This window comes from Schistocerca serialis, chromosome 4 (genome assembly GCF_023864345.2).
Source record: "Schistocerca serialis cubense isolate TAMUIC-IGC-003099 chromosome 4, iqSchSeri2.2, whole genome shotgun sequence".
Lineage (NCBI taxonomy): Eukaryota > Metazoa > Arthropoda > Insecta > Orthoptera > Acrididae > Schistocerca > Schistocerca serialis.
In genome coordinates this window covers 288,179,859-288,197,596 of record NC_064641.1, presented here as the reverse complement: position 1 = coordinate 288,197,596, position 17,738 = coordinate 288,179,859, and the positions used below count along the sequence as shown (strand labels likewise).

Sequence of the window (17,738 nt, the reverse complement as noted above, 5' to 3'; positions counted from 1 at the left end):
ACTGCCTATCATCCGCAAACTATTGGGCTTACTGAACGCCTTAATAAGACCTTGGCCAACATGCTATCACTGTTGAGCAGAGCAACTGGGATTAGGTGCTACCTTTCATGACTTTAGCCTACAATACTGCCAAACAAGACACAACAGGATTTACGCCATTTTCCCTGGTGCATGAGCGTGAGGTGACGACAACGATTGACACTGTGTTTCTATTACAACCTTATGACATGGACGACGACTACATAGGAAGCTCGGCAGTTAGCTCGACTCCACACACTGCAGGCTCAAAAAAACGATCGCCAAAGGTATGACGCAAGCCACCGCCCTGTTGTCCACCAGCCTGATGTCCTTGTCTGGATCTTCACTCCTGTTCGGTAGGTTGGTCTCTCTGAGAAGCTCCTCAGGCGCTACTTTGGACCTTATAAGGTTGTAAGATAGTTGTCTGATGTTACTTATGAAATTGAAGATTTCGACCCTGACACAAGACAACGAAAGATCAGAGATACAGTCCATGTCCTTCGAATGAAGCCCTATAAGGATCCTGCAGCCCAGAGTAAATTCGAAGCTCCAGTGACAGGCAACAAGCAGAAAGGTGACGGAGAGTGTAGCAGCAAAAGAAATTTAAAGAAGATCACTTCCAGGGTGAGAATCCGTCATCAGGAGCCGGAGTATGCAGAACCGATGACTCGTTCCTGGACTAGGAGGATGTAACACCGAGACGCTGTTCCCTTGAGGAGGGAGCAATGTCTCATAAGAAGCTGAGTAGCACCCTGGTGTAGTGATTATGATACTAAACTGTTTCATGGAGGGTTATGAGTTCAAAACTCACCTGGACTGTACAATTTTAATTTCTATATTTGGTTTGAGTACATTCTAGAACTATCCACAAATGTCAAGAATCATTGTACTAGAATGTTCTGTAGCCATATATATAGTGTATGTGTTCTGCTGGACGGAGGCAGTTTGCTCCGCGCTCTTGTATGTGCATGTGCTGAATAAACCTTCTTTAAGTGAAGTTAGTGTTAGTCATTCATCTAATTACACCTTCTTTTATATATAAAAAAAACAAAGATGAGGTGACTTACCGAACAAAAGCGCTGGCAGGTCGATAGACACACAAACAAACACAAAAACACACACACAAAATTCAAGCTTTCGCAACAAACTGTTTGCTGGATACCCCAAATCATACGTTTGACAGTAGATATAGGTGTGGTACTGAGTCAAATGCTTTTTGAAAATCAAGAAATACTGCATCTACTTGACTGCCTTGATCCAAAGCTTTCAGTATGTCATGTGAGAAAAGTACAAGTTGTGGTTTCACGTGAGCGATGTTTTCGGAATCCATGCTGGTTGATATTGAGGAGGTCATCCTGCTCAAGATACCTTATTATTATAGACTGCATTATATGCATCATAAAAACCTTAAAATATCCGTGAAAAATGCTTAAAAATACTCAAAAAGTGTCGAAATATGCAAGCTCAAATAATAAAAAAATGTGGTAGTTACTGTGTGCGTTATATCTCAAAGTTGAACCTGTGCATTATATCTCATACACATTATGAGGAAGAGCGCCAACCACACAAAAAATCAGTACACTTAGAATGCTGATATCATTTTCTGAATACTTTCTGAGATTATTTTCTAAAAATTTGCAAAATGAGGACACATACCGTGTTTCAAGAATTGTTCCTTCTTTGCTATTGTTGCCGTTATCAAGCGGATGGGATGTGAGTTAGTCACAGTGAAACAGTCGATATGTTAAGGACCAACTTTGAGATATATCGCTTGCAGAGGGGCACACTCAAAAACTCCATAGTATTTTATTTAAAAATAAGCATACAATCATGAAATCTGTTGAACAGCTTTAACTTTTAATTAATTCATTGAGCACCAAACCTTGAGTTTCTAGCTTTTTAATACTTGCAAGTATATGCGAAAAATGAGTGCTAATCACAGCAATGCCTTTTTTAATAACGGAATCTTTAAAAGCTTCCTTGCATGGCCAAACTGCCAAAGTCTCTGCACTATCTAAGTCATTCGCTACTCCTCTAATGCCCTTGAAATGTTGATTGTAAAACAACACACCTTCGATCCATGTACCCCAACGAGTTACCACTGGTTTGGGAGGTAAAGGCACATTTGGTAGTTTTTCTTTGTAGGTCTTGATGTGAGCAGGAGCCTTTAGAATCACTTTCTTTGTGGATGAAATCAGTTTATTTGCATTCACAAACATGGAACAGACTTCTTCAGCAAGGCAGTGTACTCCATGAGGAAAGCACATCACTTGACTCAAATTGGGATAAAATACTCAGAGGGCTTTTCCTGCTTTGATCATATAGGGGGCAGCACCTGAAATAAACAAAACATCCTTTCATCTGCAGAAGATTCTGGACATATTTTTCTAATACCCTCATTCACAAATGTGGGTTTCATAAAATGATTTATTTTTTCAAGTTCTTTGCAGGCCGCTAAACAGAAAAAAGACTGCTATTCTTTTAAAGTGCCAACAATTAAATTTGCAATGTAATGGCTACAAGCATCTGTAGATTCATCAACTGAAATCCAGATGATGCTGTCCTTGAGTTCATTGCGTATTTCCTCCAGAACATTCACGTAAATTGTCGGTATTTCATTTTTACATAATGTTGATTCATTTGGCATATTTTGATTTAAGCAATATTTGCACAGGAAGCCTTTGAGGGTAGGGTTTGTAAGTTTGTGAAGACAGATATTGCTTGCAGTAAATGCTTCACATAGGTCCATGATAAACAGACTTTTTTGGTTACCTTTGGACAAATCCCTGGTGTTGCAACTCTCTGTTGAAAGATGTTATAGTCATTGTCCTTTCTACTGCATTCCTGCAGTATGAAGACTGGTCTTGACATGCTGGTCTATTTGAAACTTTTTTTTGCAAAAAAAAACATTTTTCTCACAAGCTCGACAATATAAAATAATTCCGTAGTATGTAAATGTTCCAGGATGATCAGCTATCTACAAAACGATGTTTCTTTTTCGGACGGCACGGCATACAACACATTACACACTACACATCATAAAGAAGTTCAGCTGTGTGACATGTGACTAAAAGCTTGCGCAGTTTAATTTAATTGTTGCCGACGCGTTCAGTATGACAGTGGGTGGGGGCACAGGAGCAAAAGCATTGACTCTGTCTGCCTGTTCTTGTTCCTCTTCTATAGTGATTTTGCTAGGCAGTGGCCTCTCTACATCTAATCTAGCTCGAGCTAGACACCGCCCATCTAAATTTTTAAAATATTGTAAACATAGAGTGAAAATATGCGTCACTAGTTTTTAGTCAAAATATGCAATAACCAGCGAAAAGGAGCCAATATGCAGCATGCAAATGCATATAATCCAGTCTCTAGTTGTTATGTTTGAGCTCAGAATTTGTTCTAAGATTCTACAACAAATCGACATTAGGGATATTGGACAGCGGTTTCATGGATGACTTGTACCATACTACTTATAGACAGGTGTCACCTGTGCTTTTTTTCAAGAACTGGGCACTGTTTTTAGTTTGAGTGATTCAAGATAGATTATAGTTAGAAGAGGTCTAACTCTGGTGTAACTTCAGAGTAGAATCTGATAGGGATTCCATTGGACCCTGAAGCTTTGTTCGGCTTTAACGATTTCAGCTGTTTCTCAACACCACTGACACTAATACTTATTTCGTTCATCATTTCAGTGGTACGAGGATTAAATTGGAGCAATTCTCCTGGGTTTTCCTTTGTAAAAGAGCATTTGAAAATGGAGTCAAGTGTTTCACCTTTTGCTTTACCGCCCTCAGTTTCAGGTCTTGTTTCAAAGGACTAGATACTAACTTCGATGCCACTAATAGCCTTTACATATGATCAGAATTTCTGTGGGTTTTGTGAAATTCATTTGACAGTATTCTGCTACAGTAGTAACTGAACACATAATGTATTGTTCTCTTGACAAGCCAAACACGTTCCATTTCAGCATCTCTATATCTGTATCCCTACACTTCGTTTTACACTTATTATGCAGTAATCTCTGTTTCTTTACAGTGACTGTATAACATGGAGATTCCCTCACATTGTGACCTGTTCTACTGGGTACATGTCTATCCAGTGCTTGCTCAGTTATTCTTTTAGATTTGAGCCATAGTTCCTGTTGTGTCTAGCCAAGACAGCCTAGACACAATGAGAGGAAGCCGAAAGGCACGCGCTAAGCTAAAGCAGGATGGCGTGAGGTCTGAAACAGGATACGTAATGAATGCTATAAAGAAAAGTACGTAGCTTCTGGAATACTTAACTTTAATCCATCCTTTTGGTACATCTGGAGATTGTGGCGATACAAGTGAGACTCTTTAGATACATGCAATGTTACTAATGGCGCCTCGCTAGGTCGTAGCCATTGACTTAGCTGAAGGCTATTCTAACTATCTGCTCTGCAAAGGAGCGAGGCTTCGTCAGTGTAGTCGCTAGCTACGTCGTCCGTACAACTGGGGCGAGTGCTAGTCCGTATCTCGAGACTGCCTTGTGGTGGGGCTCGGTCTGCGATCACACAGTGGCGACATGCGGGTCCGACATGTACTAATGGACCGCGGCCGATTTAAAACTACCACCTAGCAAGTGTGGTGTCTGGCGGTGACACACAGTTCCTCTACATGCACCTGTCCTGTGCTGAAAGTTCAAAGTTCCTCACTGAGGTATGACACCACTGATTTTTTGGTCTAGTTTACTGAACATATGTATCTTCCTGCTTGTTTTAATTGCCCTTTGTACTTTGGTAATCATTGTCACCACAACTGTGTCGTGGCCACTGATACCAGTTTTGAAGTGGACATCCTCAAAGAGGTCAGGTCTGTTTGTTGCCATTAGATTGAATATATTTTTGTCACAAGCAGTGTACCTACGCTGCTCTTGAAATCATTCCTGCATGATTCATATTGTGGCTAGATAAGAGAGAAGGCTGGAAAATATTGCTCAATAATTTTACTACCAAAAAATTTAATAAGGAACAAAACAAAACAAAAATTCACAGTTGAACTTACATATTTTACTTACTTTTCTACATAGTAATCAGTGTTCTCAACACATTTCTCCCATCTGGTGCCAATATCGATATGTGCTCTTCGTAGAAGTCTGTTGAGTTGGAGTATAGCCATCTGCAGTTTGCTGACTTCACTTCCGCATCTGCCGTAAAACGTTGCCTGGCCAGGAATTTTTTGATGGGTCCAAACAGATGAAGGTCCAACGGAGCAAGATGAGGATACTGGTGCACCTTCCGCCCAAATTTGGCAATTTCCTCATGAAAAGGAGCAGCAACGTTGAAGCGAACGGTCATGAAGAAGTTTGACACTGTCAGCACATTAATGTTATGGCGTTCGTCACAAGATACAACGCAACTTAACCGAAGTTTTTTTTCCACGCAGGGGAACCAGTGGGTTTCCACTCTGTAGAGGTCTGCTTGGTGTAGGCCTAAACCTCATCACCAGTGACGATTCCTTTCAGAAAGTCAGTCCTTTCTGTAGCATAATGCATTAAGTGATCCAAGCTTGTCATCATTCACTAGCCCTTGTGATTGTCTGTCGGGTTCTTAGACATCCAGCGAGCACAAACTTTACGAAATTTCAGTGTTTAATGAACAATATCATACACTGCACAATAGGAAATGTTGAACTGCTGCAATAAGGTTTGCAGTTGTACACGTCAGTTCTTCAAAATTACTGCCTCAGTGGCTCCAGCATTCTACGGGGCTGCAGTTGTTACCATCACCTGGACCCTGATAAGTCACTAAGGTTCAGACTGCCCTATTAGAACAACACCCACCACCTGGAGACATTATTACGATCCATACAGTTGTCCCCAAACATGCTACACATGTCCTTGTGAATTTCACTTTGTTTATGCCCTTTGGCCCACAAATGTTGAACTGCACTTCTCTACTCTTCACAAGTTGATGATGGTAACATGTGTGCAATGTTTGTTTTGTAATTGAGGAGTCTCTCGCTAGAGTTACACATGAAAACAAAATACCCACTGTTGCACAAACTTCAAACTGTATTTTCATGACATTTCACCACTCCAGTTGCAGTACCAGGGGAGAAAAAATTTATTGTGCATTACTTTCCGATCCTTCCTCGCATGTTGTAAACATGAAAAATGTGATAGCCGAATGTAGACTGTTGCATGTTTTTTGTGCACCCTGGCCATGATGTAGTCATTAGTCACTTCACTAACAACTAGCAGTTTGCATCTCTGTATAACCAAAGCAATACGGTGTTGCTTCATAAACATATATCAACAGTATAAAATTGGTCTTCTCTGTGGACATGCCCACGAGGCTTCATAGCTTCATACAGTTGTCACCACACACACAGATTCATCTTTGGGGACTAAAACTGTGACCTACTGGGTTAAAATACCTTTTCTCAGTCGATTGCACTGTGATTTTTGGCAAATATTCCCCAAAAAGTAATTAAGTTTGTTCTTCATGCTAAGTTTGGTGAACAAATTACTAAGAAAGTCTAGACTTGTAATGGTGGGTGGATGATCCTTTACTCTTGACTAATTTTAAAATATGTGCAGATGGGCAATGCCATATTTGATTTTCTCTCTGAAAGTGAGTTCCATGTGCTTTAACTTTGGTGAGAGATATTGAGAAGTAATATCAGTGGTATGAGCTTAGTGCACTGAACATTTCATAAACATCAAACAGTAGTCATGTGACAAAAATAGGATATCATTGTTTACATTTGGAGCTAAGACCAAAACTTCAATATTACACATATTTTCATGTTCATGTGTGTTTGTAAGTAACAGCAGTGGTGGTGATTTATGAATGAAAACTGAAATTGGTCAGAGGAGGGAGTACCACAAAGGTCAAATTATAGTCGCCATATTGCAAGAGATCCTGATTATTATTGAGGCACCGTGCAATGAATGTACAAAATTGTGAGGCAAATTTATGTGACTGAGTGACTTTATATTTGAGACAAGTCATGCATAAATTGAGTAGTGTGGGTGTGTATTGCAATCTCTTGAATGCATGTACATTTTGAGCAATTTTCACCTGCGGGTATGCTTTGTGGGACAGTCGGTTATTACCCGTAGATTATACAGTTCTCCAAACCATTGTGTTTGTTTTAAAGTACTCACAATAGGAAACTGTGTATGAATACCTATGATATGGAGAATGTGTGTGTGTGTGTGTGTGTGTGTGTGTGTGTGTGTGTGTGTGTGTGTGTGTGTTATATATATATATATATATATATATATATATATATATATATATATATATATATATTAGTTACCGTAATTGCGATGAAAGATGTAATATCTGACACCATACATAGTTTCACCCTTAAAATATTTCAGTACACAATAAATCACTATTTTGCTGCATGTCATGGCTCCAAATTCAATGTTTTCCAGGATGCTTTCACTTTAGTGTTCTAGGAAGCCATTTCAAAATGCTGCCACAGCATAATTTGTTTAAATTGAGACTCAGCAAAGCCCTAAATGTAGGCAAGTGACTTCTCAGCTGTGGCATTGGTCACAAACAAGCAGAATGCCTCTCTATTTTGCCCTTCAGAGATTTAAACCAGGTTCATTTCAGATATTTGATGGGAACAAATATTCTATTCTGAGCATCTGAGTGCTCACTAATAGATATCTTCATTCTATGCTGAGAGCACAATAAACTTAACAACATCTTGACTGCAGATAATAGTGATACGATATAGGTACGTAGTATTTATTATTGAATGCTTTGTGTAGTAAAGATGGAGAAAAATAAGCAGAAGAAGACGCGCTCTTCAAATGCCTCCATAGCAGAAATAATTTCTGGCTGGAAATTAACTTGGGCTACTATAAAGACGTAATTGAAGGTAAAGAAAATTGTGGAAAAGGGTTGCCATTAGCTTTAATTAATGATTGATAGAAACAAACTGTAACTGGAAAAGTTTAAAATTGTGTTATATAACGTACAGAAAAAGACCTAGACATCTTTCGTGTTAGTTCTGTTTATTGCACAGTAATTTCATTCACTCGGAACCTCAAGACTAAATTGTTGATTATTTAATTCTAAAAATAGGTTTGCTGTGTGTCAGAACATGCCGAGGTCATTGGAATTCATTGCCATCCTCAGTACACACATTGAAATAATGATACCTCACAATTAAATGAAAACAAACAATAAACACCACATGATAAAATAAGTGTAAGCAGTTATGAGACATGATTGGATGTCAGTATAACTTCATACATGTACACACTATCAGTAGGCACATAAGTGTTAAGAGTTGCAATTCTATATGACATCTAGGACAGCCACTAAGAATGCATTAGTATTGTTTGTTTTTAGTGTTGTTAACAGGTCTGGTAGTATATATAAGGGGCATGAACAGCATCAGATGTTAAGTGCTGAGGTGTAGCTAGTGGCTTGCAGTCTGCACCATATACCAGCTCCGTCGTGGTGCCAAAACTTCCTACATTCTCTGACAAGAGTTTTAAAAAAAAATCAGGAGAGGATGCAGTGGTGGTGCAACGTAATACTGACAAGTGGGCTCATGCTGTCAAGTTCTTTTTAAATTTGACTTTATTTTGTAAACACCTAAGTAGCATCACATACCCTCTCAGCCCATTAAGTTTCATTTCGTTTCCTCCTCCTTCTTTTGGGTACTTCATTTGTTTTGGCAGGCAGTGTAATTCTCAGCAGTTAAGGTTCCTGATACAGATTACTGTCTGCTTGCTGCAGTGGATCAGAATGCTGTGAAAACAGCAAGAAGCCTATTCAGGCAGTATGACTTCAAAACATAATGTTGTCATGATTAACTTCCTGACAAAGTTCAAATCAAACACGTCATTCTTAGGCCTTAGGCAGTGTGGCGCATTTCTCTTTGAAAACAGACTGTGGCATTCATCAGATTTGCAGCTTTCTTCCGAGCATGATGCAAACATAGGAACTGTTGGTCACAGACTTAGGCTGTTTCCTGTGTGGACAAATTTTCAGTAGTTAGAAAGCCATCATTACTCATTGTTAAAGAAACATATCGACATCAAAACTTGCAGAGGAATATATTTCCATATTCTGCTAACTGATTGATAAAGACGCCACTGCTGATTGACCTACATGTACTTACTATTCCAGTTCATCTACACACATGAGACTGTCATAACAGTTTACACTTGATGTGGGCAAGAGTGTGTGGTTACTTTGTTAGAGACTAGAAAGCATTTTTGTAAGAGGTGTTCCACCATTACTGGCTGGTGTTGAAATGCGCACACTTATTTTTCACTACAAATAGTTCAAAACTTCTCTTTCATACTCTTACACTAAATGTCTATGAAATGCTTAGCTTTATTTATGAGTTGTCTCCAAAAATTCTTATGGGAGCACTTATTATCTGCACTCGTTACGTAGATCACGGATAATTTCCTTAATGTAACTTTACAGAGTGAAAAAGAATTATTTCAATCTCCAGCATTGTTGGAGTAGCACATTCGCGTATTTGCTTAAAATGTTTTTGTTGAGAAAAACTTGTTTACTTGTTTTAAACCTCTGTCTGTGTAAAATGAAATAAATTAATTCCATTGCCAAGTTGTGAAGGGACAACTGCAACTGAATTTTGGGAAATTATACTTCCTTCTTCAATGAGAGAGAGCCATCTGTTGTTCAACAAACAAGGAAGACAGGTTTCCTTCTAATTCTTCATTTTTCTCTCTTGACTTTGATTTATTGAATTTTTTGTCCAGATGTGTTTTTAAGAATTTTTTTCTCTTCCTATATGTACTGGATGATAACAAACCAGTTTGAAAACTCAGCTTCCATTTGTAACTGTGGACCTGCTATCACATTTCATTTTGAAGTGAGGGCTATTACCCATTTTACATTATTTTAATTCTTAATATTTTATATGTAGATTAGTTAATTACAATATTTTAATATTTGTGAATTCTTTTGCAGAATATCAGCTAGTAGCCTTTATATCACACATGGGTACATCATCAATGGTGGGTCACTATGTGTGTCATATCCTACGTGATGGGCAGTGGGTGATTTACAATGACAATAAAGTGGCTCGTTCTGAAAACCCTCCAAAGGAACTTGGATACTTGTATCTTTACAAGCGTTTGTGATTTAAAACTTGAAATACTGAAGTCAATAGTGAAACTCCATTCCTATCGTCACATGTTTAATAAAAGTGTGCATGCTGACAAGTTTTTTAAAATGTTGCCTGCATTTTATTTTATTACTGCCAAATACTCAACTAGTAAGTCTGTATTTAATACTGAGGAATGTGCTGTTACTTATTTATGAACTTTTGTACTTTGCTGGCAAATGAGAATAGCCTATATCCATTTGCTCACTCAAAATATTATTTAACTGCTCACAGTATTAGTACTAGATTATATTACTTAATTCAGATGTGTACAGAGCAGTAAACAAATACAGAATATAAATTTTTGTGAATTTAACAAATATGGTTATCTGAATAACAATAATAAACTGTTATAAAAGTTACATATGTTTTCTTAAAAACATGTCATTTATTGGATTCTGTGTTAATTACAGAGTTGTTTTAAAGAAATTAAAACAGTATTCATAAAGTAATCATATATTTCAGAAACATTTCCAAAAAAACTTATGTATGTTAATAATGAATTGTTTTAAGCTGTTTATATTAGAAGTAACAAGACATGTATGTAACACATTGAAATGTAATTGACATTTCAAATAGAATTGTAAGACCTCCCGTGCACCATATTATCAGAACATTTATACGGAAACATTACACCTGCTAGTAACAGGTCTGTGACACTTTTAAGCCCATTGATGCAGGGTGTGAAAACACTGCAAATAACATATGGCACAAAACAGAACGATGCCACCCACCAAGAAATGAATATGAGCACTATGAACCAGAATACACCATTAACAAATTCACCAGTGCCTGCACCCATTGCCTGCAAAGAGAAGAAATATCATGTTAACTATTTGTATGATGAAAATAACTAATGCTGTTTTTTATTTTTAATAACTACAATGTTTTATGTTTACTGGGACTGCTATAATCCCTTTTAATCACTATCACATTCTTGCTTATTATACATCCATTGTGTTCCTTATGCAAGTAAGTAGACATCAGTTGTCATGTGATACTGGCAGTTCAGAATTTAAGTCCCCTCCCCACAAATTTTAATTAAATGAGTTTTGTCCTACAAAACATACAAAGCAAATCAATAGTGTACTGTGTCACGTTGGGAAGTGAGTAATAATCCTCGATAAATTGTTCAGCTAGCTTGTTGTCGCAGATGATTGATTGTAACTGGGTATTATTGAATCCAGCTGACACCTGTGTTCTAAAATGCAGTCAATTTTCCCTCGTCAGCAAACTTGGGGAGAACAAGTAACAATTTTCATCAAAAAGCCAGACACCCAAAAACATGCCTGTGACTCTACAGATTGCTGGTTGGATGCACAATGCCATGATGGCAGTTCAGCAGGTGTACTGGGTGGGGTGGCAGTTGTCAGATGAGGTGAGTAGAGAAGAAGAGAGGTGGGAGGAAGGTAGGGTGTTGGGGGTGGGTGGTTAGTGGCTTGGAGGGAGACAGCTGGTTTGTTGGCTAGCATTTCAGGAAGGAGGTGTGGCAATTGTACAGGCTAAGAGTGTGATGCAGGGGTACTGAAGACAGTGGGGAGCTGTGTATGATGAAGGTAACATGAAGATATAAAGCGGAAGGGTATGGTAAGGCATAGCAAGAGGAAACTGTTGGGTAGAGGAGTAACAGAGGGTTAATGGAGACATGGGAGCAAAGGAAGTGTTGCAAGGATAACTCTCATCTGGGGGGGGGGGGGGGGGGCTGGAGGAAAGGGTCCAGATGGTCCATGTTGTGAAGTGGCCATTGAACTCGAGCATGTTATGCTCGGATGCATATTGTGCCGTTGGATGGTCAACTTTGTTGTTGGCCACAGTTTGTCGATGCCAATCATTTTGGCAAACAGCTGTTTGGTTTCATACCAACATAAAAAGTTGTGTAGTGACTGCAGCAGAGTTTGTATATGACACAACTACTTTATGACTGCCTCTATAAAGGGATAGGATAAGTCTGCGACCGGACTGGGCTAGGAAGAATTGAGTGGGTGAATTGGGCAGGTTTTCCATCTGGATGTTCCACAGGGATATATTACCTGTCACAAGGGATTGGAAGTTTTCAATAGGGGTAGATAAGGTGTTTTATAGGTTGACTGGTGACGGAATACCGTTTGGAACGAATATCATATGGGACGGACTGATAAAAACAGTTTTAGAGGGTTATGTAGAAGGGAAAAGGAAGCGAGGAAGGAAGAGATTCCAGATACTGGATGACATGATGGACGGTACAACATACAGCAGCCTTAAGAAGGGAGCAATGGATCGCAGAAAATGGAGAGGCAAAGGACCTGCTAATTTTGCAGATAACATGATGATGATGATGATGATGATGATGATGATGATGATGATATGGGTAGGGATGTGTCTCATTTCAGGGCTTGATGATAGGTGATAAGCTCTGGCAAAGCATATGGTTGTGTTGTTCCAATTCAGGTTGATATTTGGTATTGGGCAATCTGCTTTGTACCTAATTCTTGTGTGTGTGTGTGGGGGGGGGGGGGGTGGGAGGGAGGGGGGGGATTACAAGTGTGTGAGGAAGTTTGTTTGTGGTCTGTCAAGGCCTTCATGAGACCTTCAACGTACTGGGCAAGGGAGTTCTCATGTGTTGTCCACAGGTGGAGAAGTTGCATAGGAGAAATCTTTGATGTGGAGGGGATGACAGTTGTCAAAATTGCAGGTACTGTTGGTGGTTAGTGGATTTAGTACAGGCAGAGGTATTGATGGAGCCATCAGAGGTGTGAATGTCAGGACGGTGGTATATTGAGCTGAGTAGGACCAGCTGAAGTGGATGGGGGAGAGGCTGTTGAGGTTCTGGTGGTATGAGGATTGTGTTCCTGGCCCCGAGTCCAAATCTTGAAGATGTCATCAATGAATCTAACAAGACAAAGGGTTTGGGGTTTTGAGAAACCAGGAATGTTTCCTCTAGGTAGCCCGCAAAAAGGCTGGTATATAGGTTTGCACAGTGTGATCAGTCTGAAAACCATGCAAGGGTGTAGCAGGGTAGGTTTCGCTCAGAAATAATTGTAGAGCAAAAACATTTGATATGTTGTGACGTTTCCGATTTAAGTTAGCCAATCAGGGATCACGTTCCAGATTTGAGCAGCCTGCCAGAGACATTATTGCCGAATGTGTTCTTCATTCGGTTTACTCAAATCAAAAAAGAGAGTGATAAAAAAAATGGACATTTGATGGTAGGAAGGAACCAACAGTTCAACATCTTGTGTGCTACCATCTGTGCTGTGAGAACAGCTGACATTAGTGGTACAGTTTGTGAGGTAGAATTGTATCTGTTAGTTATTCGACCATATTTTTTAAATCTTATTTACAGAATCGATTTTGTTGAAAGTGTTGAACATTTTCCTGCGAATTTACATGGAAAAGGTGTGATATGGTGACTGAAGCAGGCTTGATGCACACTTCTCACAGTAGTGAATGTAGTGGTGACATGGTGTGTCTTTTGGTATTCCTTCAAAATATGCTTATATGCATCAAGAAGCCCACATAATTTACAATGTAAGATTTTCTAACCACATTTAGCAGAAGTTTTGTTATTAACAGAGTTGACACTGGATGATGATACATGTGGAACATTCAGTTTGAAGAAAGAGTTTTCAATATAGATGTTGCAAATCCTACAACCACCTCGATGGCCATTGGTAATGCTTTGGGAGTAACTAAAGTTAATCTTATTTTTTAAAATTATGTCTGAAAGTCCAAATTTTGAAAGGATGGTGGTGTGGACAGACAAGGCATGTTTCACCAAAGGGGGACCATTCAGCTCTCAAAACAGCCCATTTGGAACAAAAATTCACATGGCACCTATGTTAATTCATATCAGCATAAGTTTGGCATGAACATTTGGCAGGTATTCAAGGCAACTGTTTGTTGGATCCTATCCTACTTCATCTCGATTTAAATAGACACTTATTTACTGTTCCATGTAAACATGCTTCCATTGCATTTAGAAGACGTTTCCCTGGTGGTCTCTCAGGTAATGAGATTCCAACAAGAGACACCACTGCACTTTGCTGTTGGAGTGCTTGGGCATTTACATGTGTTGTACCAGAGAGGTGCATTGGCCAACATTGTCCAGATCCTGGCCAGCTCATTTGCCAAATCTTACCTCCTTTAGATTTATACCTGCAGGGCATGTGAAGAAAATTCTCTACGTGACTCCAGTAGACAGAATCGAAGAGTTTCTTGTGAGCATATATTTAGCCTTTGATGAAACCATGGAAACATTTGGTTTCGATAAACTTGAGGACTTCATGAGGTTGCATTGCAATGCTTGCAATCAGATTGGAGGAGGATATTTGCAGCAACTGTTGTGAAAATTGTTGTTTTCATTCTTGATTATTTTGTTGTTACATTAATGACTGGAGAAAATGACAGATTTATTGCTTCATAATTATCATTATATTCCCTGTATTTGTTACATTTATGGCTATTGACAAAGTATGTAGTTTATTGCTTTTTCATAATTATACCCAAAGAGTTATATATTACTGGAATTTTGTCATGTGAAACCATAAGCAATTATTGAATGTTGTAGGTACTGTAGCTGTTGATATAAATGTGCGTGTTTGTGGTCAACTTCTCTTGAAATCAGCCACTCTTCAAAAAACAGAAATAAACAAAACAGAAGAAAATAAACTCTTCACACAAAGGCAGTTAAAACATTAATGAACTGTAACAGTTTCATTTGCTATTTAAATCTTTGTATATCTCCTTTGCTCATGGAAGCCATGTTTAAATATGAATTCCCTCTGGATTCATAAAGGAGGGGGGGGGGGGGATAAATTGTTTTTGTAAGTATGGAAGATTACACACCTTTATCTGGAATTTAGACTGAATCTGTGAGCATTCTCAAAAATCTGTCTTATGTTAGCCTAGCTCCCAAACATAGCTTTTGTCCACCTAGCTTAAATTTATCACTTCTAAAATAGCCACATTTTAACTGCTAATGAGCATTTGAACAAGTGCTAACTTATGGACTCATATTACCGCATTTTAGTGTGTGTGAGAGCTGTTTACAATTACCGGTTTTTAAAGATAGTATGTTGCACTCTTTTGTAGGAAAAATTTTAAAGATTTCTCCTGTTCCTGAAAATGTACAGTAGAAGTAATCATTTAAAAACACAAATTGCCAGTTTCAGGTACCCTGGAACCAAATGTCAATAACTCCTTGAATGCACAATGTAACTCAAATTAAAAGTAAAATGCACTCGATTTTCAATTTTGTCCTCGTATGGCCCACATCCAGTACACTAGCTGATGCAATTTGCATTAGTTGTCCTTATATGTTTCACAACACCGCCTCTTACTGCCTGCTTCGTTCTGCGTGCGCAATGACCTGATTGGCTAACTTCAGTGTTAATTAAATCAGGAACGTTGTAACATATCAATTGTTTTTTCTTAACAATTATTTATCAATGCAACCTATCCTGCAAACCTTTACCTTCTCCTCAAAGAAGTATTAGTTGTGTGTCAGGATACGGTTGCTAAATCCAAGTGAGGAATGAGGTGGTGGGTTTTGAGTCTGAAGAACTTCAAAAGCAGCAAGATCATGGACAAGAGGAATGTTGGTTCATATGGAGATGACATCAACTGTGACAAGTAGAGGTCCAGGAGGTGAAGGTGTGGAGACGGTGGAAAGTTGGTGAAGGAAGTGATGAGTATCTTTGATGTGAGAGGCTGGGTTCTGGGCAGTTGGTTTGAGGTGCTGATCAATAAAAGCAGAAATTCTTTCAGTAGGAGCACAGAAATCAATTATGGTGGGACATTCAGGATTATTGGGTTTTATGGATTTTGGGAGCATGGAGAAGGTGGGCTGAGGAGGGAGATGATCTCGGGAGAGAACTTCTGGTATGTCCTAATTTTAAGTGTAGAATGATGGAAGACCTAAGAAATGGGCCAAAGACTCACAATTTAGTTACTTTTGATAATGCTTCCACAGGTGATACAGAATTTGAAGTTGGTTCAAGGGAACACACTAATCTTATCATCCAATCCACCACCTTTTTAGGTTCCTATTCTCAATAGAAGGATAAGGAGAAAGGCACATCAGCACTGTTACAGTGTCATCCTTAGCCACAAACATTTTTTTCTGCTCAATGGCCTTTCCGGGTTCTGCTCAGTAGGAAGTTACCTATCATCACCATTTCAGTGACAATTTCCCAGTTTGGATCCATATAACAGATCAAGCAGTTCTTGAAAGGGAATTACTGAGATTGATGATCATCAATGCAGAATCACACTGTACAGCTGTTAGATTTGTGGTCGCCCTCTTTCCCTCCCCTCCCATCACCCATGAAGTCAGCATCCAGGAACCTGTGGATCACATTGTAAGCACAATCAAACACGTTGCTGATTCTAGTCCTCATGTTGCTTTAGCCCATCTGTTCATGAAACAATAAGTGTCACTCAGAAGTCTGTTCAGGCATGCTGCACCAGGAACAGTTCAATTGCCAACCAATTGCACATAACCTCAGTCACAAGGATTGAGATTTATCAATTAGAGCAAAACAGATGATACTGAATGTTCCTATAGCCAATCAATTGTTTCACTGGCTGTACAAAAGTATGAAGAGCTGTCACAAGGAGTTCTGGTAACTACAGTAGGTCTCCCGTAGTAGCTATCCAGCATTCCATCAGCACCGAGCAACCAAGAAGAATTACATCACCACAAAGTAACCATGTAGAAAGGTAAGTTGCTCTTCTGATGATATACCAGTTAGTTGTACAACTGCCCAATGTCTGAAGCTAAAGATATTGCCACTGAAGATGACTGTATCCAATATAGTGTGCTACAGCAACTTACAAATGAATTAAAAGTAAATACTCTCAGCTCTTTCTAAGAAGTTTGCGAGGTGGTAAATTTGACCACACTATGGGAGGGTTGAATGTGCTTCAGTAATAACAGAAGTGGTTCATTAACGTGTTGATTGCCTTGAGGCCAGTGGTGGCCACAGGAGAGCCTCACATCTGGTGCTGTGGCATGCCCTAGCCTCACCTGGCAGTGAAATGTCCATCACTGTGTGTGTAACTGTTAATGAACTGTGTAGGAGAAACTTAAAAGTGAATGGCTAACTGTCAGCTGGTCTAGCTTCTGTAGTCTGTTTTCTCTTAGTCCTTTTTATCCCAACACTTTTTAGATACCGAGCTGAGGTTCTGGCAGATTTTAACGAAAGAATGGTAAAGGGTTGCCATTTCTAGCTGCGACTTCACTGGGACACTCTGAGGTGGGGGGTGTAGAAATGAAATAAAAAGTTTGCTTAATATAACAACTGTTGCATTCCCTTAGTTTCAATAAAGTATTGAACAACTAAACGAAACATCTTTTCAGCCTTGTGGTTCGATGCATCGGTGCCTATGCCATAAAATGAAACTTCTTGCAGTTCTATGCATTTGGACATGGAGTGTGGTGTGAGAATATTTTTAACAGGCACTGTAGCTTTGGCCCTGGCTGTACATTGCTTTATGGCAACTTTGGAGCTGGGATACAGTGTGGCATTTTTTATGGTACAGTCAAGAGAATTGAAGGACTGCTGATGCTTGACAACTTTATAAGCTGATGCTGATGATGCGGTAGCA

The 17,738-nt window shown here is 39.1% G+C and overlaps 1 protein-coding gene across 1 annotated transcript in view; it reads left to right on the top strand.

The window, feature by feature from the left end:
• LOC126473894 (ubiquitin carboxyl-terminal hydrolase 5) overlaps positions 1-10,513 on the top strand; it is a 165,520-nt gene extending 155,007 nt beyond the window's left edge. Inside the window, exon 14 of the mRNA XM_050101234.1 lies at positions 9,956-10,513. Within this exon, the coding sequence (XP_049957191.1) occupies positions 9,956-10,128 (173 nt within the window). The 3' untranslated portion in view covers positions 10,129-10,513. The remainder of the gene's footprint in view (positions 1-9,955) is intronic.
• The last annotated feature ends 7,225 nt before the right edge of the window (positions 10,514-17,738 follow it).